A 26,926-nucleotide genomic window follows, 5' to 3' on the forward strand; every position below is an offset into this window, starting at 1 on the left:
GGGAGACTAATGGAGTATCAAAGGCTGAGATTTCAGTCTGCCCTCAGTTCAGAGTTACAGTACAATCATCTGTAGGCTCCATAGCCTTGCCTTCCCTCTGAGCAAGCTGTGCCTTTCTCCAGGTGTGCAATGAGAACTCCCTCTTCAAGAGTCTCTCCCGCTACTTAGTTCGCCGTAAGGACCCCGAGCTGTGGGCCAGTGTGCTGCTGGAAAGCAACCCCTACAGGAGACCCCTGATTGACCAGGTACAACTAGCAGGACATTCACAGCCTTGCCTGTCCTAACTGGGTTTGCAGAACCTGACATCACTCATGTCTCCATGCCTTGCTCTGCCTGCAGGTTGTCCAGACTGCTCTGTCAGAGACCCAGGACCCCGAGGAAGTCTCTGTCACTGTGAAGGCCTTCATGACTGCAGATCTTCCCAATGAGCTCATTGAACTGCTGGAGAAAATCGTTCTGGATAATTCAGTGTTCAGTGAGCACAGGTGTGTGAAATGAAAACTAAGCCACAGGAAACTTTGGAGTTACTGCTGTAATGTGAAACCGCAAATAAACTAATACATTCTCCAGAGGGGAAGGTGAATTTCTTGATCATTATTTGATGAGTACTGTTTCTTTCCCTCTTCAGGAACCTGCAGAACCTTCTCATCCTTACAGCTATCAAGGCTGACCGCACCCGTGTCATGGAGTACATCAATCGCCTGGATAACTACGATGCCCCTGATATAGCCAATATTGCTATCAGCAACGAGCTTTTTGAGGAGGCATTTGCTATCTTCAGGAAGTTTGATGTCAACACATCAGCTGTACAGGTATCTTCAGTTCTCAGGCTGTAAAAACTCCCTGTGCATCCCCACACAAGGACTTTGCTGGTGCTTAACACCAATTAGTAAAGTGCCCAAAGCTGCTCAGTGTCTTTTCTTGCAGAACTGACTCTGTTTCTGTGAAAATAGATGAGTTTTAACTTTTGCACTTAAGGATCCAAGTGTCCTCAAACCTAAACAACATTTGTTTATTCAAACTTTGTAAGCCTAAAATCACTCACGCTATGTGGGTTGTATGGAGTTAGTCCCTCTCTTTTACAAGCTGTGGATCCATTGAGGAGCTTAGATAAACCCCAGCTTAGTGTGTTGTAGAAGTGACCTTTCTGAGAGTGGCTGATGATGGTTATCCTTTCCCCAGGTGTTGATAGAGCACATTGGGAACCTGGACCGTGCGTACGAGTTTGCCGAGCGCTGCAATGAACCTGCAGTGTGGAGCCAGCTGGCCAAAGCACAGCTCCAGAAGGGGATGGTGAAGGAAGCAATTGACTCCTACATCAAAGCTGATGATCCTTCCTCATACATGGAAGTTGTTCAAGCTGCTAATGCCAGTGGTATGATTTAAGTTTGGTTTACATCTTGGCTGTTGATGTTGCTGAGCTCTTTTGCCTGGTCTGCTCAAACTGCAGTTGTGCCAGACCTGTATCTTGATGCAAGTAGAAGAATCTGGCCCTTCAAGGACTGCACTAAATAAGAATGGGAAAAGATAGTGTATTCCATCTGCAGATAATCAGTGGCCTGTAATTTCCTTCTTTAGCTAGCTGAAGACTTCTTTCAGAGTCTTTGTATGAAGTTATATAAGATTTTAGTTAGGCCCATTCTAAGATGATTTGATTAATGCCTAATGAGCAGTGTGAAGATTGTTGATTGTTGGGGCTGTAGAAATATGTCAAAATTTGGTTCAGCTGATTAAGTTAAGCACAAGTGTCCCCAATGGTGTGAAATAAATATTCTGAACTCCTTTCCATAGGAAACTGGGAAGAACTGGTGAAGTATCTGCAGATGGCACGCAAGAAGGCCCGGGAGTCGTATGTGGAAACAGAATTAATCTTTGCTCTTGCTAAAACAAACCGCCTGGCAGAGCTAGAGGAGTTCATCAATGGCCCCAACAATGCACATATCCAGCAGGTGAGCAGGACTGACTTTGTTTTGCTGACTCACAGATGGGCGTTGAAAATTTTGTCTCTTTGGATATACACATAGATCTTGGCCTTTAAATCCATTTGACAAGGGCTTGAATGCCACACATTTAATGTAAACCACTGGCTGAAAACGTGCAGGAATAACCTGGCTGTGCTCTGCCCCAGGTTGGTGATCGCTGCTATGATGAGAAGATGTATGAAGCAGCCAAGCTCTTGTACAACAACGTGTCCAACTTCGGCCGCTTGGCCTCAACCTTGGTGCACCTGGGCGAGTACCAGGCAGCTGTGGACGGCGCTCGCAAAGCCAACAGCACTCGCACGTGGAAAGAGGTGAATTTACTGCCCCTGAGCTCAGGGACCTCAAAGCTGGGGCCTGCTCAGAAGCCTTGGTTCTAAGCAGTTGCACAACTCTCAATTCCAGGTCTGCTTTGCTTGTGTGGATGGAAAAGAATTCCGCCTGGCTCAGCTGTGTGGGCTCCATATTGTAGTGCATGCAGATGAGCTGGAAGAGCTAATCAACTATTACCAGGTAATTAGGCTGACTCCTGTTGTACAGTCAGTTCTGTCATGGCAACCCTGTCAAAATTTGGGATTCTGGATGGTTTCTGATGTGAAATGTCTCTGTGTGTGTCTCTAAGGATCGTGGGTACTTTGAAGAGCTGATCACTATGTTGGAAGCAGCACTTGGGCTGGAGCGAGCACACATGGGGATGTTCACAGAGCTGGCAATTCTCTATTCCAAGTTCAAGCCACAGAAGATGAGGGAACACTTGGAGCTGTTCTGGTCCAGAGTCAACATTCCCAAGGTGAATGTCTGAGGCTTTACATTTAGCTGAAAACACACCTTTTTGGGCTGTCTGTACCCACCTTTTGCACGAGCAGCTCCTGAGGTTATTAATGGCACTAAAGCCTGAGCACTGATGGAAATTCTAGTTAACAAATATTGCTAATTCTGCCTTTTGCTTAGGTTCTGAGAGCTGCAGAACAAGCCCACCTCTGGGCTGAACTGGTGTTCCTGTATGATAAGTATGAAGAATATGATAATGCCATAATCACAATGATGAATCACCCAACAGATGCTTGGAAAGAAGGCCAGTTCAAAGATATCATCACTAAGGTATTGCTTTCCTGGTGAAAGTGATGTCTGGTTTTCATTTGGGTTTCCCCACAATCGAACTCCTGCTATGAACATGCATCTTTACTTCTCTCTAGGTGGCCAATGTGGAGCTGTACTACAAGGCAGTTCAATTCTATTTGGAATTTAAGCCTCTGCTGCTCAATGATCTGCTGATGGTGTTGTCCCCTCGGCTTGACCACACTCGTGCTGTCACGTTCTTCACAAAGGTAATTTTCCTGCTATCCAGATGAAAACAAAAGCTGGGAAAGCATTGAGCTGTAGTAGCATTTAAAAATGCTTAGCTACTTCCCTGCCTGCCAGGGAGGATGCTAAGAGACTTCCACAAAAACTGACTTAAATGTATCTCTCTGATTCCTTGAAGGTTAAACAGCTGCCCCTGGTTAAGCCTTACCTGCGCTCTGTTCAAAATCACAACAACAAATCAGTCAATGAGTCCCTCAACAACCTCTTCATTATTGAAGAAGATTACCAGGTATGTCTTGTCTTGAAGCACTTAACTCTGGATTTACCTCGTATTCTCAGCCTTTGTTTAATGTGTAGAAACACACAGTTTTCTTTCTCATTTTCAGTAGTTTTTACCTGCTTGTTGTTAACTTTAATTCCTGAAGTGTATGTTCTCCAGCTTTAAAGGGAATTAGTGATGAGGAGTGATGGATTAAGTGGAAAAGTGTTAGTGGCTTTCTGAGAGCATTTTGTGTCATTCCTATTGGGGATAGAGTGGCTGTGTTTTGAGTGTGACAGCTCATAAGGCAAACAAACACTGGATGCTACCAGAAGGACTCACTGAAGAGGCAAACAGTTGTGATGTCTGGCTGTTTTGCTGTTTTCAGAGAACAGCTGCCTGGTTTTCAGACGCTCTTAACCTACTGAAGAATACTGACTGAAACATCTAAACTCCATTTGTGTCAAACAGCAGCTTCTCAAATAGAATAGCAGATCTCTGCAGGTCTGGCTGGAATACTTTATCTTCCTACAAGCAGGAATACAGAACTAATGGAAAATACTTGCATTTTGTGGGTGCAGTTGTACATCTGAGGTGTGACTTTTTTTTTCTGCTTCACTCAGGCTCTTAGGACTTCTATAGATGCTTATGACAACTTTGACAACATTTCTCTTGCCCAACGTTTGGAGAAGCACGAGCTAATAGAGTTCCGGAGGATCGCCGCCTATCTCTTCAAAGGCAACAACCGCTGGAAACAGAGCGTGGAGCTCTGCAAGAAGGACAGGCTCTACAAGGTGAGGCAGCACCCAGGGCAGCTTTACAGCTCTGCCTTGTTGGTTCTGGCTTGTTGGCTCTTGGTTAACAGCCCCTTGTGGGTTGTTGTGTCCCCCGAGGCTGAGGCTCTGTCCCGTTGCAGGATGCCATGCAGTACGCTTCTGAATCCAAAGATACTGAGCTGGCAGAAGAGCTGCTGCAGTGGTTCCTGCAGGAGAACAAGAGGGAATGCTTTGGTGCTTGTCTCTTCACCTGCTACGATCTCCTAAGGCCGGATGTTGTCTTGGAAACAGCGTGGAGGCACAACATTATGGACTTTGCCATGCCATACTTTATCCAGGTCATGAAGGAATACTTGACCAAGGTAAGAGCAGGTGCCCCTCCAACACCCAGAGCTTGTTAGTCACTGTGGTGAATGCCTTGAGACTGTCTGCTTGCTACTAACATTGGTTTGGGCTTTGTCCAATGTCTGTCTGTCCATGTCCACACTTACTTTTCAGTCCATCTGGGGAGAGACTTCGCCCTCTAAGAGGCTGAAACACTTGCAGGCTTCACCCTCTACCAATTACAGAACCTACATCAGTAGTATTTGCCTGACCCTGGGCAGTGTCTAAAGTAGTTCCAGGCTCCAGGCATTTCCTGTGCTGTGTCAGTCAGGAATCCCAGCTGGGATCAAGCTTTAACTAAATTTTAGACTGTATACTAAAACAGCTTTACAGCTAGACCTAGAGATAACTTCTTCTGCTATGCATTTAACTCTAAAATGTGGCTCTGACACATAATGGCACTAATTATGATTCAACTCTTATTTGAAGTGACTCAGGAGGGGGGAACTACTTGGTAATGCTCTGACAGACTTGAACAGACTTGAGTTAAATCCAACTGTCACTAGCAAGATTTTCCTAGATGAAGCTTTTGGAGTATCTTCCAGTGAAGTGGTGTAAATGGCTTAATGATTAAGACCTTTCCAAGCTTGAGTTCAGCTTTTACTTTCATGCAGTCAGTGAAGACTAAGGTGCCTGTTTGTCCAGCAGTTTGCCTGGCTGTTCTTTGTAAAGGCAGAACTATCTGTAGTTCTATAGCCAGCCTGAAATGCTGTTTTGGGGGAGGTGGGCTGAGCAATACGACTGTTTGTCAGAGATGCCTGCACCAAGCTAAAACCATGCCTTTGGTGGGAGTAGTAGATTCTTAAAGATAAAGATTTCCTGATCTGATAAAGGATTAGGATGTAGCTTTGGTGTAGCTAATGAATAAGAGCCAGCAAGAAGCAGAGCTGCCTTTCTAAAGCAGATACTTCTGGTGTACTTTTGTTTTTACTAGCCTGTACCTTAATTATTTCTTCCCTGACGCTTTTGTTTCTACCTTTTTATATGCTAAATATGGAATTTGATTTTTCTAAGCTGCACCTTCTGAATTCCTTTGCAGGTTGATGCAATAAAGGAAAAGGTGAAAGTTGATTCTTGTTTTCCATCTTTAAGTCTGGAGGACTAAGTCTAAGGATTCTGCATGAGTTTTTTTCTTTCCTATGTTTACTACACTGCTGCTACTGCTTTTTCCCCAAACAAAATATCACTAAAGCATTTGCAAATTGTTTTAACTTTCACTAGCTAGTGCTGTAGGAGAAAAGTAGATTCATTTGCTACTAATAAGCTAATAGATCCTCAGGAAGGGCATACAGGCGATCAGTTGGATCACAGTCAGCCTGCAATTGAAACAACACACAAATACTTACACAAATGCTATTATTTGACAGCCAATCTGACTGGAACAACCTCCTACAATAAGACATAAGTCTGTGAATCCCTAAATCAGTCTGGCATTTGCTAGTTGAAGGGCTGTGATCCAGTTCCTGATCTCTGGACCATGACTAATGTGCGCTGACCGTAGGCAGAGTAGATACTGGCTGCTCCAGAGGGACTCTTCCTCACTCAGGTGTCAGTTCTCATGGTGCTGATTAATCCACACAGTGCTCTAGTTCATGTAGCAACTTAAAACTTCAGCTGTTACAAGTCTGTGGTTCTCCTCCCTATAGTAAATTTCTAGTAGTTGTCCAAAAAAAGACCTCCAAGCTCTTCAGCTTCACTAAACCTCTTTTGCTACCTCATTAAAAAATATATATATAAAAATGGTAATGCTTATTGCTCTTCTGAGGCTACTCCAGGGCTTGCCTTTTGCTATGTAACTTTGACCTTCAGAAGGGCAATCCAAGGTTTTCTGTCCATCTGCTTCCCTACAAATGCCACTGTCATCCTCCTGAGCCCAGGAGTCAGCCCTTGCAGGAGTTTTCCATTAATGTGGTTCAGCAAAGGGCAAACCAAAGTTGACAGACAGCTTTGAAGATGGACTAAATGCAAAAACTGCTGGTTGTAAAGACACCACTGGAACTCAAGGCTAACCTAAGACACGTAGTGTAAGGTCCTTCAGCAGCTAGTAAGGAAAGTAGGAGAGCGTGTGTGTGAAAAAAGGTAATTGAACTGCAGTGTTTGCATAAACTACGCATGTGTAGCAGTCATTGCAATTACATCCCACTACTCCTGAAGCTCCAAGGCATTGCTGTGGGCTGCGTGTGGTTTTTTGGGGGGAGCCTGTATGGCAGTCATCTTCAGACCTCACTCGTGCTTCAGTACTTTTGCCTCTTTTTCATGCACACATAACACGATAACATTGAATGCATGTTACTTTTCCTCTGCAGCTTATTGCAGTCCCTGTGGAAAAGCCTTTCAGTCAATCTTGCTCCAAGTGTAGGGCCCTGAAGCTGGTGATGCTCGAGCAAGTGGTGTAAGAACCATCCTGAGGGCTGGTTTCAAACTTGCGCTTGTTCTTGTCAGTATTTGTTCAGCTCTGAGGGGAGGCATCAAAACTGGCTCCAAAATGCATTGAATGTCCTGGGCTGGAGGCTTTCCAAGTGTGAGTAAGCCAAATGCCTCTGCTTAGTAGCAAACTCTGCACATTCTCCTTGGATTTGCATCTCTAAACTTGTGCTTGTGTGTTCAGTGTGTTGCTGTTTTGAGTTAAAAGCAGTGCAGTTCCCAGCACGGTGTCTGGAAATGAGTCTTGGAGCATTGGATAGGATCCCGTGCACTTTGGCAGCTGCAAGCCAGATACTGTGGGAGGCAAGCACCAGGCTGGCCATGGAAGCCCAGCCACTGAGGGAACTCCAGCTCAGGACTTCTGCCACTCCCTGGAGTTGTGCCTCAGCTTGAGGTTACAGAGGAACAGGTTTATGGAACACACATTGGGACTCACAGCTGAAAGAGGAGCTCACAGCTCTTGGAGCTGCCAGCAGATATTTGCTCATGTAGCATAGTTCAGCTCAAAACTCACTTGTGAATGTTGTAGCTGAATAAATAACACTGACCCTGTGTAAGTGCAGGAAACCTTCAAACTCCTTTTTTAAGGACACAGATGAAATGAAACATTAATCTTGTATTATTGTCTTTCAAATTAATTGGCATGATTATCCCTGACTTTGTTCTAAGTCTTATCTCCCAGGTAAAATACCAATACCTCATTTTGTGGTGTTAGTTTCAGGGCCTGCCTTAGACTGTAGAAATGCGGAGTTCCCTTGGATCTTAGAAATGAGCAATAATTCACTACAGAAGTTCCTTCTCTTGCCTGTCTGTAGGGGTGGGCAAACAGCACCATTGCACTCGCAGTGCATCAGTGAAGCTGGCCAGGCTTGTCTGTTACTGTGTGTAAAGCTGGAAGAATTGGAGTATCTGTGGGTTTAGGCTGACTGCCACACAGTTCTGGAGTGGAAAAAGCAAGTCTTATACACATGCATTCTCTGCATTTGAACTTAAATTGCATGAGTGAATGGGTTTGGAAAGTGAAATCTTGAGGCTCAAGTGACATGTCGGATGCTATTGCAGTCTGCTCTATCCAAATACAAACCAGATAACTTTGCCTCAATGTCACCTCCAGGGAAACTTCTCCAGGTCTGGGCATTAATCTTGGCAATTGTTCCAAGGCCAGAGGTCTCCAGTTGAGACTGAGCTCAAATCTGAGTCTGAGTCCAGTCCAGAACCTTTTGTACAAAGCTTCAGCCTGGAGTGAGCTTTCAAAGTAGTTGAAAATCCCTCAGTGAGGGATTTTGCTCAGGAAACAGACAATCTTGACTGCACCAGTACCAACATTGCTACTTGAATTGATCCTAACTTGTAAATGGTCTCCTTTTCTTGATGGGTGTTGACATACCACTAAGGCTTTTCCACTTCTCTGCCACGAGTAAGTACCTGTTTTAGAGGAGATTTCTTTAATTGTTGGTCTCAATTCCAGGTGGATAAACTGGATGCATCAGAGTCTTTGAGAAAGGAAGAGGAGCAAGCTACAGAAACACAACCTATTGTTTATGGTAATGTTTTAGTTTGTGTGTTATCAATTACATACTTCACTTTTTAAACAAGCCTTTTCTAATCTTTTTTTTTTTTCCTGAGAAAGTCCTGGGAAATGGGAACATTCTCCATGTGAAATCAAGCCTTAAGGAATGTGTTCCAAAATACTAGATAAGTGCTGTGGCTGCTCAGGTGGGCTGTGGACTGCAGGATTGAAGGTTGTCCTTAAGGAAAGGCGTACAGGAGCTGTGCCATTCCAGACTTCCAGCGAGGGGTTATTTGCATCTTGTGCAATATGCTTTATATCTAAAGCATATTTATACCTACTTTATATTGGGTATTTTCTTTATGTCCAGGTTATTCTAGTAAGAGTTTCTTCACTGTAGTATTTTTAGTCATGTGTTGTGCCCTGAGGTTTTTACCCGTTCTGGCCCCAAAGAAGCCCAGTCCAGGTCAGCAGGGTGAAACATAGAAAATAACCTCCTGAAAACTTTCAGGCATTCAGCAGGGTGATTTCTCAGTTGAGAAGGAGTAAGATGCCCGTTGTGTGTTGCAGGCCAGCCCCAGCTGATGCTGACAGCAGGACCCAGCGTGGCAGTTCCTCCGCAGGCACCTTTTGGCTATGGCTACACGGCCCCTCCGTACGGGCAGCCGCAGCCCGGCTTCGGCTACAGCATGTGAGATGCAGCACAAGCCAGCCTGGAGCAGCAACTTTTCTTACTGAAACTCCACCGTCCCTCCCCGCTTTAACTCATAACAGGGAAAAGCAAAGAGTTCTGCCTCGTGTTCTTGTAACCTTTATTTCATGAAGGACTGTTTTTTCTAGCGCGAACGATTTGAATCACTTCTGTTAAATCTTTTTCACATTCCATGTCCATTTAGACTTTTACTTTCAGAAGGGGAATAGTTTAAACGACTTTGTTCAAAGTGGGCTTTTGCAGGACTGCTTATTACCATTAAGTCTATTGTGAAGATTCTGATTTGCACTCTATAGTGTTACACTCTAATATTGAATCTTAATTTCATTGTATGTGAGCAGCTTACGGTATGTACTGTCTATTCTAAATGCATTTAAATCTCACTGTATATTTGGAGAAAGCTAAAGCCAAGATACTTGTATTTGACCTTGCAAGACTGCTGACAAGAGACAACACTAATCAGCATATCCTCCCTGGGCTGGATTGCATAGCTCTAAAAGAATTTAAAATGCGTACAGACAACCTTGCCTGACTTAAAATGAGTAAAAGTTTTGGGTTTTGTTTTTTTGTTTTTCTTTTTTCTTCCCTTAACCTATGCAGGTTTTTCCAGTTATGCATATAGAAAATGCTAGTGTCTTTTTGCTCACTCCATATGTAACAGATGACCTTATGTTGTGCTGTATCCTGTGCTTTTGTGGGACATTCCATTCAGGAACAGAGCACCATGATTCCAATCTGTGTATTTACTAACCCTGCCCTGAGGTTTGTGTATGTTGGATATTGTGGTGTTTTAGATCACTGTTTTGAGTGTACAGAAGAGAGAATTCAAGCATATTGCTGTTCAGTTTTGTTTGTGCAATTTGAAATTACGCAATTTAAAAATAAATTACTGGACTGTGGACATGCTGCATAGTGGTAGCTTCACTTTACTGTCTTCAAAAAAAGGACCTTTGGACTCAAACCAAGTATTCCAGTGCTGGTAGTGGGGGGCAATGCAGGTGTGTGCAGCCAGGGGTCAGAGGGGCCAGCAGCAGAGCAGCAATGGGGACCAGTAGTGGGGTCTTGCACTGAGGGGACAATACAGGAAAATATGTAATGTTTTTTCTAGAGAGAGATTATGGCAGAGAGAAGAAAATAGCACTTTTCACCAGTTGGCTGCACTGTGGTCAACTCCAGCATATTCGACCAGATGATACATTAGGATTGTAGTAGGGTGTGCCAGTTCAATTGAGATCATGTTCTAGGTATGTAAATTGCCTTAAACATATTTAGCTTCAAATAAAATTGACTTAAATGTTTCTTTATGAATACTGTCATATTTGAGTGTAACGAGTCTGACAGCACTGGCCAGATTTCCAACAGCTCTAGGAGCTCCTGTTCCTTAACCAGGAGCCCCTCTGGGCATCAGGATCCAGATCCCCACTCCCTGTTCCTCCTGTGACCTCCACAGCTGTGTGCTGTGATCCTGGGGCTGGGCACTGCAGCACTTCCACTGAGTGGGGCTGGCAGGGGCTCACCTGCCCCAGGCTCTCCATGGTCAGCAGAGGTGGAGTAAAGTCTGCAGTGAGTCTCTGAAAAGGATTCTGCCTCCAAGTAAGAGGTGCAGCATGAAAACATTTCCATCCTCTGTGTTTATTGGCATTTCAGCCCCTCTGCCATTCCCTCTGGGTCTGTGGAGATGGAGATGAATCCCGTTCCCTCTCCTCCAGACTGGTTCACAACACTCAGCTGGAGCACGTGGCTGAGAGGTTGGCAAAGGGGCTTAACAGCAAAACTCTCACAAATTTCCAGTAGAATTTCCTGGAACCCCCAAGGTGCTCTGAACTGTGCAGTAGTATCTTAAACGCAGGAGTGCCTGTTAATCCCAAGAAAACCAGGATTTAAGCCTGTCCCTGAGTGCCCAGTTGTTTATATGGACAGTAACTCCCCACACCTTGGCTTAACTGCACATTTTTGCACATGTAGGAGCTGCACAGACCCCTCCAGAGAGAAGCTCAGCTTACAGCTGTTCCCCACAACTTTTACTGGTCTGGGCTGCAAATCCAGTTGAACTGGTCAGCCTGGTACCAGTTACAAGCTGTTGCAGCAGTTGTTTGGGCAGGAAGTTGGCTACAGTTACCCCCAAGCTCCTGCTTCAGCAGCTGAGCCTTTGAATTAAAGAATGCATTCACTACAGAAAACAGGCAGAAAGAGGAAACTCTTAAACTCTGTCAACCAATGTGCAAAATCTTCAAGCAATTGCACAAATTGTAAATTTACTGGGTTCCTTCTTGTGCCAGCTCTGCTTTCTTCAGCTGCCCTGAGCCTAGAATATTCTTTCCCACTTTAGGAACACAAACTAGAGAAACTCATGATTTACAAATTAAATCTTACAAAACTTGCTTATTTTATTAACACTGAGGAAAGAGATGGCAAAAAAACCCAACTTAGATTTTTATCCCTTCAGTATTGACATACATTAAGACATCCAGGTCTTTTTGGTACCAATTTAGAAGAGTTTAAGGTGACCAGACACTTTATCAATGACATCAGCTGGTCCTGGTCCTATCCCAAGGACTGTCCTGGAGCCTGGAGCTATCTGAGTGCGCCCAGCATCCTGTATCAAGCTCACAGTCAGCCCCAGGCGCTTCGCCTCAGCCAGCAGCTGCACCAGAGTCTCTTCATCGGGAGCTTTGAGCACCACTTTGGGCTGTCCACAATATTCCCACTGCTTCAGGAGCTCGGGATTCCTTCTGTGAACCTGCTTGTAGGCAGAGACAGCAGCGTGGGAGCACTGTGCCGCTACTTTGCCCTTGCCCATCTTCAGGTCGTTGCGGACGATCAGCACCAGCTTGAGCTCCCCTGTCTCTCCCATGATGTCAGCCTCGCCCCCCAGGCTGCTGGAAGGTTCTGGCACTGCTCCAGCTCCAGGCTTCCTGCGGAGCCTCCCCCGGATGCCCCAGCCCAGGCACACACCGCACACCACTCCGATCATGACATTCAGGAACTCGGGCTCAAAGAGAGAAATCATGGTGGGTTTTGGAGACTGCCTCTGGAAGGGGGGAAAGACAGGATTTACTTGAGCGTTTCTCAGCTTCTGAGAGCATTTTGTGTGCTCTCACCTGGTTTATACTTGGTTATTTGAAGACAAAGAACATTTGTTAGAAACACAAAGGAACAGTTCCCCAGACACAGCTTTCTGACTGCAAACACCTCAGTGGTGATGGGCTTTGACTCAGAGCTAAGATAAAATGGGAAATTATCATAGAATCATAGAATGGTTTGTGTTGGAAAGGGCCTTAAAGCTCATCTGTTCCGCCCTCTGCTATGGCCAGGGACAACTTCCACTATCCCAGATTTCTCCAAGCTCTGTCCAGCCTGGCCTTGGACACTTTCAGGGACGGGGCAGCCACAGCTTCTCTGGTGCCACGGTCTCACCACCCTCACAGGGAAAAACGTCTTCCTAATCCAATCAACCCTCCTGTCTGTCAATGTGAACCCATTCCCCCTTGTCCTATCACCCCAAGCCTCTGTAATTAGCCTTGCCCCACCTCTCCCGTAAATTCTCTTCACCTACTGGAAAGCCACAATTAGGTCCCCTCAGAGCTTCTCTTCTCCAGGCTGAACACTCCCAATTCTTTCAGCCTTTCCTCATCACACCTAAAAACGGGGAGAAAAACTCTGAAATGCCGGAGGTTTTAAATCAATACCCCGAATTCAGCTGAGGAGCGCGGCCGCCTCCACCTCAGCCCCGCCAGGCCCGAGCGGACACGGAGGGCAGAGACCGAGCGGGGACGGAACCGCGCGGGACCCCGCGGCCCTCAAGGGGAAGACGAGGGGACCATGGGGGAACATCCCCTCAGCGCTCACCTGCCGCTCCCGCCCGGCCGCTCCGCAGCGCCCGCCCGGAGGTGACGGGGCCGCGGCGCTCGGGAAGTGACGGAGCCCGGGGCGGGACGGGGCGTGTTGTGCCGGGCCCAGTTCCGCGTTGTGCCGGGCCGAGCGGAGCCGCCGGAGCGTGGTGAGTGCGGGGCCGGGCCAGGGGCTCTCCCTGCGGGCGGGGGTCTCCTCAGCGGCCCCTCAGCGGGTCCCCTCAGCGCTGCCCATCGCGCCCCTCGCCGCCGCCCGCTCCCCTCACGGCCCCTCCGGCTCTGAGGGGACCCCCGGGCCGGGCGGCCCCGGTGCTGTGCGAGCCGAGGGACCCGTGTGGGAGCCGGGAATGCTGTGGAGGAGCAGGGTGGGAAGAGAGGCTGCTGCTTGCCGGCCTTGAGGGTGAGAAATGAGCCGCTGCCCCCTCACCGCGCTGGAGAGCGGCTGTGCTCCTCCAAAGCCCCGGGAAGGTGGGATGGACTCGCCCTGCTCTGGCCCAAGGGACGGTGCCTGATGATACAGGGAGAAATGTGTCCTGCTCCCTGCGGAGAGGCAGGTAGCGATGGCCTCTGTGTGCTTTTCCACTGGAAATGTGCTGTGCTTTCGCGGCTGGGTGATCCCTGCATCCCCGTGGGCTGCCTGGGGCTCGTGGATGTGAGGCCCAAATCCATTGGAACATTTCTGCTGACCAGGGTTGAGCACCTCGTCTGGTTTTTATTTCTCTACCCAATGCCATGTGGTGTTTACAGCAGATAATAAAGCAGCAAGATTCCCGTTTTATTCCGGTTTTGCCTCTCAGATGCCTGGCAGGTCGTGAAGGTGACCTGAGAGAAGGGGTGGTGTTTGATAGCAGCTATTTGTCTATAAAGTGCTGTGAATCCAGGTTATCCCCTTCCAACTGCACCTACAACATTTCTTCAGGGTTTTCTCCTGCCCTTGTGTTCTCTGCTCTGTGCTTACCGACAAGCGGGTATCCTGGTTTAGTTAATGGTGACAATGTGGGTTGAGGTGGAGAAAGTGTGGTGTTATTCTTTCATGCCTTGGACCACATGTGTTGTGTTTGGGCAGTGGATTTTGGTGCTGTTTTGCTGTTAGGAATTCTGCTCTTCTAGAGATTGTTTCACCTCAGTTTATTGGGGGTTCTCATGCTTCCTAATGCCTCATGATAATATACATCAGCTCTTCTTAGTGCATTGATTTTCCTATTGAAACAATCTTTGTTATGTCACTCCTCCTTCTTCCAATCCATCATTTCTTCAGCATGGAATAGACTTTATTCCTTGTGGGATAAGTGGCATTTGTAACAATGGCTTCATCCCCTGTTTTCTGATGAGGGTTTCAAAAGCCACTTTCCACTTGTGCAATGGGAGGTGAGCTCTCTTTATTAGTCTGACCTTTCTTTTGTGTCCTGATGAGCTGCTGAAATCACTCGTGTTTGTAATTGCTGTGGGGAAGGGTAGGAGGAGACTCAGCAGCTTTCAAGTGGGTGGCAGCAATGAGGAAGGTGAGTAGGCTGGAACAACTGCACTCTTTCTGCCTTAAATCTTCTTTTCTAAGTTGTTGTCTTGGAATTCCTCCTGAATGTTGTAACTGCCTCTGACTGCACCTCGTTAGCAGCTCTCCTTTGGGTGATCTGTTCCATTAGCACATGCTTGGAGAGTCCTTATTCCTTAAAAACCTGTGTGTTAAAAAAAAAAAAACAAAAATACCTGTAATTCCTGATGTACTGTGATGGGAGACAGAGTTATCTGCAGGTTGGAACTTTAACTTCTCTTCCTTGTGGACAAATCTGAGCTGGGTGAACTTTGCTATCCCCTGAGGACAAAGGGCACAACCTTGGAGCTGTTGCAACACTGAGCTTTTTGTACCAGCTTCAAACACAACCATGGGACAGCACCAAAACCACTGAACCGTGCTGGTTTTGGTGCTGCTTGGACCCGAGGGAGCCAGATGTGCTATTAGTGAGGCAGGCAGTTGTTCGGGGTAGTTCAAGCTTATTAAAAGAAAATTTTTCTTTCTCTCAGGGCTCAGAATTGGCCTCTGAGCCTTGTCTGGGCAGTGTGTCCTCACTGGATGGCCAAGTGTGAAATCTGAATTGGCTGCACTCAGAGAGTGTTCCTGTGAAAAGCAGAATTTGTTATCCCAGGAGCTGCTTTCAGCCACTCTGGGCTTTGTCAGGTCCTTGTGTTCATCCCTTTTCATCTGTGCTGTGCCTCCTCTGCATATCCTCTTATCCTGGGTCTCACCTTTTCATCTATTTATCTCTACTCTTTTATCATAGCACCTGATTCTACTTCTGGATTAATTAAAATTCATGTTTCACCATAAAAAAATACACCAAAAAGATCAGTTTAATATATGTGGCTTTAATCACGGGGACAGAATTTTCCATTAATTCAAAAGAAATTGCATGGCATCCCTGCAGCTCATGTTACAACAGTCTTTCCTAAAATGTATCCCAATGTTCGTTTTTATGAAAAAAAAAGGGAATTTTAACTCTAAATTCTAAGATGATTTATTTGGGTAGGAATTGGAAAATAGGTCTGGTGTACAGAGGCATAACCCACAAAATGGAAACCTGTGGTCTTTAACTGAATTCCTTCTCCTTTGAGGAATTAAACTATTTTAGTTAGGAAAACATTTTTAGTATGGGAATAAATGCACTCCTATCAAAATAACCCATTATGGGCTAAATCTGAGGAGATTTGGAACATCTTTCAGGTGTGGCCTCATTTATTTTAATTGAATACTTCCCAGGAGTGCTGAAGGACTGGGAAAAAAAATTTGAGCAGTTACTTTTAATATTTTCTGTCATCTTCAGGAAAGTCATTAACCCCCAGGTGAGGGGCTGTGTCACTCCAGTGTCACTCCAGTGTCACATGCACGGTGCTCTCTTGCTCTGTAGGGGCAGCAGCTTTGCAAGAGGAGGCTCTGGGCTGCAGAGCTGAGGACGTGGTTGCTCCTGCACTGCTTTCAGATCCTGGAGAAGTGGTGGAGAGGGAATAGCTGGGAGGAGCTGGAAGGGGTAGGTGATATTTCGCTTCCAAACTGATCCCATCCTTCACCTGAATCTGTTCCTGTGCCAGGCAGTGTTTGGCTTTCGAGGGAAAGTGCTCTCCAAGTTTCTTTGCCAGGGAATTGTTAACTTATTGTTTCTGTAGAGCATTTGATGACTGAAAAAAACCCCTCTCGCAGATGTGCAATTCTTTACCCACCTGGAAAGGCTGGATTTTAATCCTTTTTTCTCCTTATTGTAACTGGGGTGTAGAAAAAGAAGAAGGGATATCAGAAAAGTTGAGGAGAAAGAAGCAGCAGGAGTGAAACGTTTGGCTTTAAATGCAAGAACTAACTGGAAATGATGTGTTGCTGATGTGGATGGGGGGAACAACAAAATTCTTCAAGTTTTATCTCTGGTTCTGGGAGCTGTGTGAGCAGGAGCTGATAGAGGTGAGAGTCAGGGCTCTTTCAGTAAGAAGTGGTAAGAATTAGTGATTCAAACAATGTCTGAGATCATGAAAACAGCTTCCTTGTTGTTCCAGCACCCTGGAAAGGAGTCCTCCAAAAATGCTTAGAATAGAACATGAGCCCACACTCTGCTGCTGCAAGTGAGAGTGCAGACACCCAACTGCCTTATCCCAAACTGGTTCCTTTTGCATAAGTGCACCCAGCACTTGGTGCTTCCACAGCCTCCCCAGAGCTCCAGAGAGGAGACTTTTGTCCTTTTCTCCGACTACAGAGAGCAGATACTGCAGTGCCCAGTTTTGTTGTGTTCTCCTGCTCTGATAGCTTGTTTTGCTTTGTCTCACTTATGCTGTGAAGTGCCAGTCACAGTTACCATAAACCCTTTTTGTTGACCAATTTGCATGTTTGACTAGCAATAATTGTCTTTTTATACTTCATGTTTTGGGTTGCACTAAAGCTCAAAGGTGCATTGTCAGCTCTTTGTTCAGCCCTACAAAGCAGCTCCTGTGTGAGCACAGCTCTAACAAATGATCTCAGCCATCCCATACAAAAACTGGCCACAGTTGTTTTCCTCGCTCTTTTAAATAGTTTATTTTTATGTTTGCTGCTAAGTACTCCATGCAGTAGGCAAATTTATTTTTAGAGATGGGCTCTGTGTCTTCCCCAGCTTCTGTCAGAAGTGAAGTTCTGTTTAGCAGATGGAATTTAATTTCCTGTGGTGAGCTCTCACGGATTGGGTGTAGACTTGAGAACATGGAGTGAGTTAAGGAAGGATAACTCCATTTTGGGTCACCTCCCACTCCAGTTCATCCCTGTGGGGAGGAATTCGTGCAAGACCAGTGATGCTGATGGGCATCAAGCAGCACAGCAGATCAAGGGTGCTGAGCTGTGGGGATGTGCAGCCTCCAGTCCCTTTGCTAAGATGCTTTGAGTATAATCAGACTGAGGCAAACCAGGGAGGTTCTTTTCTGGAGCCAGGAAGGGTTTGCAGCCCTTTCAGCCCTGCCATGTGATAGATATCCCATCTCCAAGTCAGCTGTGGTTTTAAATAGGAATTTTTAGAGCTTTCCTGCAGAATGGTTGAACTTTAGGACCTTCTTGAAAAGTATTTGTCCTGCAGAAGCATGGAAGGATTATTAATCTGCTTCAGTGCAAACGTTGACTTGTGTACTGGAGGTGGTGTTATGCAAAGCTAATCCTGGATTAGTGCCTTTCCAAGCAGGCAGGGTAAAAGTGGCTCTGGCAGTTGAGCTCCTGAAAAAAAAGCTGTCATGCCTTGGAACAGCACACCTGAGACCCCCAGAGAGGCAGGAATTTCATGGATTGCACTGGAATTCAGTGTTGTGCCCAGCCTGGGCTGTAGCATCAGGCATGGAGAGAGGTTGGCATTGCACTAAATGAACTTCCTTGGAGTGTAATTAAGCTGAGAGCAGAGACCAAGCCAATCAAGACTTTAATTTTGAAGGCTAGATTTTCACATGTAAAAAAAAAAAGATTTCAAAATGAGGAACGTGTGGCTTTTTTTTCTAATCTTTGCTATATTTAAGTCAATAAAATGTGACTGAAGTTCCCTAAGCCAGAACACTTTCTTTAGTGTTGCTGTGTGTGCTCAACAGCTCTGGCTGGCTTTTGCTTCCTAAGCAGCTTTCTGTGAACATCAGGCTTGCTGGGTGTGGGTGTGTAATTTAAATATTGCCCTCTGCAGCTTGAGCTCTGTGCGTGTAAATTCCTGTGGTATATACATGGGTATGTTTGTATGTAAACTTACATTGTAGATGTTCATAAATGCTTATTTAAATATATATAAAATGATATGTATGTGTATAATATATATGAAATTGTAAATATTCATAAATGCTTATTTAAACATATATAAAAATAAGCACAGCTGAGTGCAGTCAGAAACAAAACAGGATCCACCTGTCCTGGTGGAGCTGAGGGGTGGCTGAACATTTGATCCTGCTATTGCCATAGCAACTGGCCTGGAATCCTCACCTGAGGGCTGGGGTAGCTCCAGAGGGTCAGGCTGCTCTGGACTCACCTGGCAGAGGCAGAGCTTCACATTTCCCTGGGCTTTGAGCAGTCCCTGGGCTACAGGGGATGCAGAGATGCTGTGGAGCTCCCACTGCAGCAGCTCAGGCCTCTTGTCCTTGGCTGACTCAGGAGCCCTTGGCATTTTCCAGCTTTTTTCATTTTTTAGGTGCTTTGGGTATTCTGGGGTTCACGTTGCAGTGAATAAAAGCTGTAACATGCATGAGATGAGTTTCTGCTGCCCTGTTTAACCAGACAGATTTCTGTTTCTGCACATTTTGTGTCAGGGGGAGGTGTTGAAGAAAGGACTCCTTCCTGAGACCTCAGTGCTTTTGACTACTGGATTTTAAATAAAACCTTTAATAATTAGATTCTAGCTAACAATTTTTTGTATTGCAATTAATGCACAAGGCTTGTACCTGTTCAGAAAAGCACCTGTCTAAAACTGACTTGTGACACCCTGGAAATGTCACAATGCAGCATCTGAAATCTTTGAACATTTTATTTAAAAATTTGACCAAATTATTGCAGTCTGAATCCAAGGGGTGACCTCACTCCTGTTTACCAAACCTGAGTTGCTGCTTGGCTCTTAAGCCTAACATAAATCAATAGGGAAGTTTTTTTTCTGTAGAACTTCAATTTCTTCCACTGGACAGTTTTATGTAACCTGTCATTTTAATACTGCACCACTTTTCTTTCCAACAAAAGCAACATATCAAAAACTGTAATTCAAGTATGCTTACAAGGAGAAATACAATGCAAATAAAATGCTTTAGCTTTGTGGGACTCTCTTTTAAGAGAAAGAGTTTTAAGATTCAAGAGAGGGTTTTTAAAACAAGGAGTCTGACTGGTTACACTCTTTGTGTTTGATTGCATAAGAATTGTCAGCTGTTCAGGCCTTTTTTTTAAAGAAGAAAAAAAAAGGCAACTCTTGCAACACTCTGGTTTTGTGCTGGCTCCTACTTGCATTATTTACTCTCCTGGATAAGGAAAACCACATCTGTTCTTTTGGGGTTTTGTTTTAGGGCTGATCCCTCTAGAGGGAGGCTAAACCAGCATTGAGTATGGACAGTGGCAGCAAAGCTCCCATCAGAAAGCTCTTGTCCTCTGCAGAGTTTGCCTTCTGTGCTTCAGAGCCAGCAGGCTGTGCAAAGCAGGAGATGCAGCTCTGTCTCTTGGTTACCACACTGAGGGCTGATCTTTCAGCCAGGGAGGTTTTTGACATAGTGACAACCTGCTAAGCTTCGGTGCCAGGATGAGGAGCAGACCTGGAGCACCAGTCTCAGGATGGAAGTGAGGTTTGTACAAAGCTCCGCTGCTCCTGGAGCCCAAACAGTGGGTTGGGTCAAGGAATGGGTTTGTTTAATGAGCTTTTGTTCAGCTGTTGGAAGTGAGGGAGTTTTGTCATTTGAGTGAAAAATTTAGAATTATGTAGGTGGAAATGTTTTAATCTTTGTCACTGTGGGGATTGAATCACTTTCTGCTGTTGGTGGTGTAATGCAGGATGAGTGTGAGCTGGCTTTGGAGAGCTGCTGGGTGTTTGTCTGCATCCTTTGCCTGTGGAGTGCTCCTAACCTGAACCACACCTTGTCCTTTTTGGGTTTCTTCTGCTCTCAGGTCCCCAGAGGTGACTGATCTATGAAATGGCAGAGAATGGCACAGACTGTGACCAGAGACGCATAGGAATGAGCAAAGAGCAGCACAATGGCAACTTCACAGGTAGGTGGGAAATCACTTGGTGCTCTCAGCTGCCCTGTGTGGGCTGTAAAACAGCACAGGATGGAAAAGGAATTGATTTGGGTTTTCTCTCGAGGCCAGGCTGGATGGAGCCACCTGACCTAGGGAGTGGCACCTCTGCCTGTGCCAGGGGGTGGAATGGAATGGGCTTTAGGGCCCTTCCAACCCAAACCATTCTGGGACTCTGATTTTAAACCCACATATTGCAGAGGGCCTCCATGCCTGAATCAATCCTAGAAACCTCAGTCAGCTCTAAACCTGAGGGATTTAGGATTTCAAAGCCATGGAGTAGGTTCATGCTGTGTATTTCCATTCACATTTCTCTTACACTCCTTTCTTCTCCAGAAGTTCTTGATACATTTAAGCCCCACAAGCTTAAGCTGCATTTGGGTACATTTAAGCTGATCTGAGTACCAACAGAGGCTACAACAACAACAACAACAACAAAAAAACCAAACTAAAAAAGTTTAACTCTGTTGGCAGATGTGTGGCTGTGGAAGTCAGGCTGTACAACCCCACCCTTTGGCACTGAAAAGTCAGTTCTTGGTAATAAAAATCTGATTTACTCTGGGACAGATCCAGTTATTAGTCTCCCAATTTCTAGCTGTTCTGTTGAAATTCAATGTCACTATAATTTATTGGTTTCAGTGATAAATTACCCACAAAGCAGTTTTAACTACTTCCCTCTCCTGCCTCTCCTCTGTTTTTCCTGCTGGTATGTCTGAAGTAGCCTGGGATTAATGTTTAGAACTCATGAAAAATAACCTGAAAACAGTTAATGAAGATTTTTTGTGTCACTGAATTATCCATGCTGTGTAGTAAAGCATGGAAATTATAATCATCTGTTTGTTTCCTGTCAGCTTTGAATGTGCCAGTTCCATATTTAATTAAGTTTTGTAATCAAGTGATTTCTCAAGTTGTGTGCAGTCTTACACCATTGTCTTTTACGACCTTTTACTAAAAACAAGGTCATAAAAACAAGGTTGAAACATTTTTATTACACATATTAAACGAAAAAGATTAACTGCATGTTTGCATGTATGGAACAAATTAAAGCCTTTTACTTAAAGTCTTAAATTATTCTGTAACTCTGAGGGATGTGGATGTTCTTCAGTATTTGCCAGGATTTCTGTTAGTTCATCTTAAGCAACTGATTTTGCAGCTAAGGAATACAGAATTAAGTGGGCTGTGTGACTAATGAGAGCTGCAATTTCTGTGTAAATATCAGCATCTGATAAGGCAAAATGGTTCAATTACTGGAGTAAGACTGAAATAATACATCTTGGGTTCCAATGTGCTGGAGATCAGATGAGATTAATATTTTAAATGCAACAGCTTTTTAAAAATCTAAAATTTATGAATATTATTACAATGCAAAATAGAATACATGTGTTGTGACTGTGTAGTAAGTGGTGTTTAAACAAGTATGGTGTCTGTTTGGATACAAGTATATTTTTTTATTGTTTACTGGTACTATTTTTTAAATCTTACTCCAGAATTCCTTTTCTTTAAAAGTTTAAAAATTATTACTGCTCATTAGCTTGACGACCTTTGAACAAGCCATTCTCCTCCAAAAAACCAGCTCAGGTTTGGGGTTCTATTCATCTTATTGTGAGCACAAAATAACACCTTGATTGGAAAATCCTTTTTGTGAGCAGGGCCTGGGCTGGCTGTGAGCTCAGTGCCAGGCAGGGCTGAGCTCCAAAAGCAGCTCCTTTCCAGGAGAGGACTTTGGGAGAGGCTCCTGCCTGGGAGGGCAGGTGCTCCTATCCAGTTACACCCTGTAATTCCATCCTCTGGAAGGGGGAGCTGGGAACAGCTCTGCTGGGAAGGAGCCAGCTCAGAGCTTCAGAGGGAGGAGATGTCCCTGCTGAGCTCGCCTCTGACCCGGGGTCTGGCTGCTCTCAGCTCCTCTCAGTGCCCTGCAATTTATTATTTTGCATTCTTTTATGAAAAAGGATAAATTCAATTGAATCTTAGTTTGTCCAGTGTCATTGGAGAGGTGGGGCACTTTCACCTTCCAATCCACTGTCACTTTTAAAAAACTATAAATGTTAAAGTCAGAAAATAAACTTCCCTTTTCTTCACCTTAAGAGCAGCAGTGTGTATGCTCGTGTTATTTCATGTCCCATAGTGACAGCTCCCATTAACTTCCTGACAAATTAAAAAAAAAATCAGTGTATTTTTGAGTGGGATAGCAGCTGAGCTGCCAGCCTGTGCTTTTACAGATCTTTTTCATATTTTTTTTTCTTTTCATTTGCAGATTCCTCGATGTTGAGTGAGCGGAAGCGAAGGGAGCGAGAGGAGAGGTTGAATATTGTGCTGTGGAAAAAACCTCTTGTTACCTTGCAGTATTTTTGCCTGGAAACTCTAATAAACTTGAAGGAATGGACCATAAAGTAAAGATCATTTCTTTAACTTCTAAGAGTTCTGGGCAAACCCATGCTCTGATTCAGTAGGTCATTCTGACATCTCACTTTCCCTGATGATTCACAACCTGAAAACTGCTTTTTTCAGAGAACATGTGTATTTTGTCCCTTAAAGGTGGCTGCTGGAGCATCCCACACTTGCAGCTGTGCTCTCAGATCTTCTGCCTAAATTACATAAGTGCAGCAAGGTGCTTGGGAGAGAAAATGGCAAACTGCCTTTCTGAAGAGTTGAATATTCCAATTTGAAAGAGTGGGATCCTTAAGGAAAGGGATGTTGTGCTTATGGCTGCAGTGTCAGCACTGACCTACTAATGCAGGTGTTGGTGTCACTGAGTAATCTTCAAACAGCTCAGCCAGGGCACAGATCAGGGCTCTGTGGAGCTAGCAGTGATGTTTATGATGCTGTAAAGAGGACTTTGCTTCTCTGTGGCCCTTTTACAGCAGGAAATGATTTATTAAAGCGCTTTCCTTGAGTGTTATTTTCACACTGGATAAAACCAGCTTTTATTCCAGCGAGAGAATTTGTGAGGAGCAGTCCTGCCATTCCCTGCTAGTGCTGGAAATGCAGAGCCAGTTCTTAAGGCACAAGGCCCGGGGGTTTAGGCTGCCAAAACATGAGTGTAATGTGCAATGAAAATGCCAAGAGTAGCAGCCATGCAGTGCTTGTGTTGATAACTGGGCTCTGTTGTGCTTGAGATGAGTTTCCAAAGCCTTTCCCAGTCAGGAGCCAGGGTCTAATGTCACCTTGGGTGACTCCAGCTGTGGGGCTGCTCTCTGCAGCCTGAGCTCAGCCTGGTGCTCAGGGCTCTGCTCACTCCCTCTGGGCCAGGCTGGAGGTGCTGCCAGTCCAGATTTACTGACAGCTTCCATTTGCTTGTGAAATTACTTCTATGAAAAATACCAGGCTTATGTAGTGTAGCCTTAATTCCCTTTTACACCCCACACCCCCCAAAAAACCTGAACCCCCCAAGCCTGTTTATTTTATTATGTGCATTCTTTCAACTACCGTTAGGAATTGTCTCTCCGAACTGTTCTACTGGTCTGACATCTGTAATTTCTGACAATTGCCAAGCATTTATTTAAACTAAGCAGAAATAACATTTGAGGATTTATTTTAAGACCTCAAATCTTATTTGGCTTCCTAGATATCCAGTTTTGCTACAGATAGCACTTGCCTCCTCTTGTGAGCAGCACATTCAGTTGTCTGGCACTCCCCTGACAGAATCTTTACAGAAAATAAGCCTGACTATTACAAGCTATTAAGTTGAGACCTCAGATTGACTCTTAATGATCTCCTGTGTTCCATTGCATAAATTGTGTTTTGAATGACAATCATTTGAAAATTCAATTGTCATACTAATGTAAGCAGCACTAACTTTAATTTTAAAATGTTTTGAGTGCTCTTTTCAGTTTGCTTAATATGAAATATTTGTGACTGTTTTCCTGTATTATGCCTCACATTTCTATCTTTCTGTCTAATTAGATAAGTTATGTTTGTAGTTTGCTATTTTAGCCTGGGTATTTTAAGTGATGCTAGCACTTGCTTTTTTTATATATCATTAGGTGACAATATAGTAGTGTTTTCTGGAAAATTATAAATGTTTTTGCTAATCTACTGTGTGTGGCCACATACACATCAAGGAGGAAAAAAAAAGAGTAAAACCAAATTATTCCAAATTTATTTGGTAGCAAATTACTTTGGAAAACACTTTTCTCCATTTACTCACCTAATGCTTCAGAGTTACCTAAAACATATATATTAAATTTGGAGCTGTTACAAGATACTAATTTTAATAGTTAAGGGAAAACAAAATAAGGTAAAGATTTGTTCCTGTGCCTGTCACTGTGGCTTTGCCCAGCAGCACAGCTGGAAATCAGCATTTCTGAATTCCACCCAGCTCGTCCTTGCCCAGGGCCTGCTTTGCTCTGTGCTTGGCCACAGCTGCTGCTCAGGGCCTGAGTCTGGCTCTTGGCTCCAGAAGCTGAATTGTTTTCAGCTTGTGTTTGTTTTCAGTCAGTTACTTTGTTTTTCCTTATTAAAAAAAGTAAAGCATGAGTGGCTGAACTTTGATCTCGCTTGCCAGTGACGCGGAGATTTTTCCCTAAAGAGTAAAGGCTCCCCAGATATTTTCTTGGGAGGTTTACACTGCTGCCATTGTCCCTGCTGAGGACATCCCCAGTCCCAGGGGTAACTGAGTTACTCTGAACTGCATGTTTAATGATGAAAAACCCTAATTTGCCATTTGTCTTTAAGATTGTGGCGGCGGCGAGGGGTCCTGGCGTGCGTGGTGCTGGCACTGGCAGTGCTCACAGCCCTGTACTACATCGAGGGAGCACATCAACAGGTACCAACTCTGCTTCCCTGGCGTCCCCCTCCCTCCCTGGGCTGGGAATTGAATGAATCCTGCTGCCACCTCCATGAATTTATAATGGATCTTTGGAGCTGCTCACTAAGGTTTTGTTTCTCGAGTCGTGACTGCTCTGTTGGTGTGCACGAGTTGTGTTCCAGAGGTGGGGAGGGATGAGCTGTGCCATTTGATCTCTTCTGGTGGATCTGGAGGTGTCTCATCTGCTCCTGAGTGAAGCACACCTCGGGTGCTGCAGCACTCCTTCACAGTTGCTGTCAGCAAGATTTTCATGGTGGTGGCAGCTCTTGAGGGGAGGTGTTACCCTGAGTCGTGGCAGAGCAGAGCTTCGTGCTTCCCAAGAAATGATTCTTTTGTGTTGCTGTAGAAAGTCTCCTGCCCAGCTAGGACAGGAGATGTAAAATGGTTTCATGGTTCACAAAGCCTGGTGCTTCTGCAGCACTGGAAGTGTCAGACATGGTTAAGCTTAGTGATGGTGCTGTCTGCACCTTTCCCTTCCCCATTTCTCTTGGAGTTTCAGATTTTCCTGGAGGACAGGGAGCCCTTTTAAAAACCAATCCCAGCTGCTGTCACAGCTCTGAAATGAGCAGGTTCCCAATTCCAATTTTTGCTTCCATCCCTCCTGCTGGGGTGTGGCCTGCCTGCTGAGGGATGTGCAGTTCTGGAACCCAAGTCCTGACTGCCCAGGTTTCCTTGAGGCTGCTGGGAAGAAACCTGATCCTCTGGGCCTGCTGAGGGCAGTGTCACCCTCAGGTGACAGCCAGTGCAGGAGCTCCCTGTTAAGGAGGTGTCAGCCCATGTGCACTTTGCATTTTCAGGATGTTTTTGTGCCCTGGCAGGTTGGAGCCTGGGTAAGAACAGTGTAAAATTCACCTTGGTGCTGTTGGTGTATGGATGGTGTAAAATAGTGTCCAGAACTTGCTGTGGCTTTCCCACATCCCCTCATTTCTGGGTGCAGCACACAACCAGCATTTTAATGTTTTCTTAAAAATAACAAACCTGCTACTCACTGCTCCAAGATGTAACATGCAGCAGGCTCACTGGGAGTGCAGCTGATTTATTCCTTTATTTAAACTGTTCAGACAAATCTCTGAGCTGCCTGGGCTCTACTTGACACTGTCTGGGGCTTGCTCCTCGTGTGCCTGTTCTGAATTTCAACCTCCTACTATTGAACCTGAATTTCCATCTATCTCCTTGGAAACTTGCTGATTCCAAAATGTGGGGTTTTTTTTTTCTTTTGAAAGTGCAGTTTCCTCTATATGTCTGTGCTGTTACTGAAATAAATTGCAAATAGAAGTATTTAAGAGTCTATTTCAGTTGTTATAATCCAGATAAATGTCTGTGTTAGCTTGTAGCTTAACTTTCTCCCTTGGAGATTTCATAATTTATATTTTTTTCTTTTTTGTGCCTTTCCTTGCTCAGTATGTGCGGTACATGGAGAAGAAGTTCTTCTGGTGTGCCTACTGGGTAGGATTGGGCATTCTGTCCTCTGTTGGGCTTGGAACAGGTCTCCACACCTTTCTGCTCTACTTGGTAAGGATATTTCCACACCACCGTGTCCTTTTTGAATTGAGTACTTCAATTGTTGCATATTTTAAAAGCAATGAATAAATAATTTTCTGCAGGTTCTAAACATTAAATACATCTAAAGTTGGTGCTCTGGTGAATGCTCTTCATGTTCTACACTGCATCACCTTGTTCTG

The 26,926-nt window shown here is 44.9% G+C and overlaps 3 protein-coding genes across 11 annotated transcripts in view; 2 read left to right on the forward strand and 1 right to left on the reverse strand.

Moving 5' to 3' along the window:
- CLTC (clathrin heavy chain) overlaps positions 1-10,648 on the forward strand; it is a 30,012-nt gene extending 19,364 nt beyond the window's left edge. Inside the window, exons 18-33 of one of the 2 annotated variants that reach the window (XM_030962425.1) lie at positions 123-245; positions 340-485; positions 629-812; positions 1,183-1,375; positions 1,792-1,949; positions 2,129-2,293; positions 2,385-2,492; positions 2,602-2,769; positions 2,931-3,080; positions 3,176-3,307; positions 3,463-3,573; positions 4,167-4,337; positions 4,460-4,681; positions 5,743-5,763; positions 8,596-8,671; positions 9,208-10,648. In XM_030962425.1, the coding sequence (XP_030818285.1) occupies positions 123-245; positions 340-485; positions 629-812; positions 1,183-1,375; positions 1,792-1,949; positions 2,129-2,293; positions 2,385-2,492; positions 2,602-2,769; positions 2,931-3,080; positions 3,176-3,307; positions 3,463-3,573; positions 4,167-4,337; positions 4,460-4,681; positions 5,743-5,763; positions 8,596-8,671; positions 9,208-9,332 (2,253 nt within the window). In that variant the 3' untranslated portion in view covers positions 9,333-10,648. The remainder of the gene's footprint in view (positions 1-122; positions 246-339; positions 486-628; positions 813-1,182; positions 1,376-1,791; positions 1,950-2,128; positions 2,294-2,384; positions 2,493-2,601; positions 2,770-2,930; positions 3,081-3,175; positions 3,308-3,462; positions 3,574-4,166; positions 4,338-4,459; positions 4,682-5,742; positions 5,764-8,595; positions 8,672-9,207) is intronic. The other variant, XM_030962426.1, reaches the window with a different exon arrangement.
- A 1,070-nt stretch (positions 10,649-11,718) lies between these two features.
- Positions 11,719-13,253, reverse strand: PTRH2 (peptidyl-tRNA hydrolase 2). Of its 6 annotated transcripts, XM_030962733.1 has the most exons (3): positions 13,199-13,253; positions 12,906-12,988; positions 11,732-12,380 (listed from the first exon to the last, which is right to left on the reverse strand). In XM_030962733.1, the coding sequence occupies exon 3, from the start codon at positions 12,357-12,359 to the stop codon at positions 11,838-11,840; it is 522 nt and encodes a 173-aa protein (XP_030818593.1). In that variant the 5' UTR covers positions 12,360-12,380; positions 12,906-12,988; positions 13,199-13,253; the 3' UTR covers positions 11,732-11,837. The 6 variants fall into 6 exon arrangements, with proteins under 6 accessions (XP_030818596.1, XP_030818593.1, XP_030818594.1 ...); XM_030962736.1 differs by lacking the exon at positions 13,199-13,253 and having other exon boundaries at positions 11,719-12,380; positions 12,880-12,987; XM_030962734.1 differs by lacking the exon at positions 12,906-12,988 and having other exon boundaries at positions 13,199-13,222.
- A 21-nt stretch (positions 13,254-13,274) lies between these two features.
- VMP1 (vacuole membrane protein 1) overlaps positions 13,275-26,926 on the forward strand; it is a 59,633-nt gene continuing 45,981 nt past the window's right edge. The window contains exons 1-6 of one of the 3 annotated variants that reach the window (XM_030962651.1): positions 13,286-13,349; positions 16,104-16,223; positions 20,309-20,410; positions 22,692-22,827; positions 25,112-25,202; positions 26,646-26,756. In XM_030962651.1, coding sequence (XP_030818511.1) covers positions 20,335-20,410; positions 22,692-22,827; positions 25,112-25,202; positions 26,646-26,756 — 414 coding nt within the window. In that variant the 5' untranslated portion in view covers positions 13,286-13,349; positions 16,104-16,223; positions 20,309-20,334. Of the gene's footprint in view, positions 13,350-16,103; positions 16,224-20,308; positions 20,411-22,691; positions 22,884-25,111; positions 25,203-26,645; positions 26,757-26,926 lie in introns of those variants that run through there. The other 2 variants (XM_030962650.1, XM_030962652.1) reach the window with 2 other exon arrangements.

Source organism: Camarhynchus parvulus, chromosome 19 (assembly GCF_901933205.1).
Source record: "Camarhynchus parvulus chromosome 19, STF_HiC, whole genome shotgun sequence".
Lineage (NCBI taxonomy): Eukaryota > Metazoa > Chordata > Aves > Passeriformes > Thraupidae > Camarhynchus > Camarhynchus parvulus.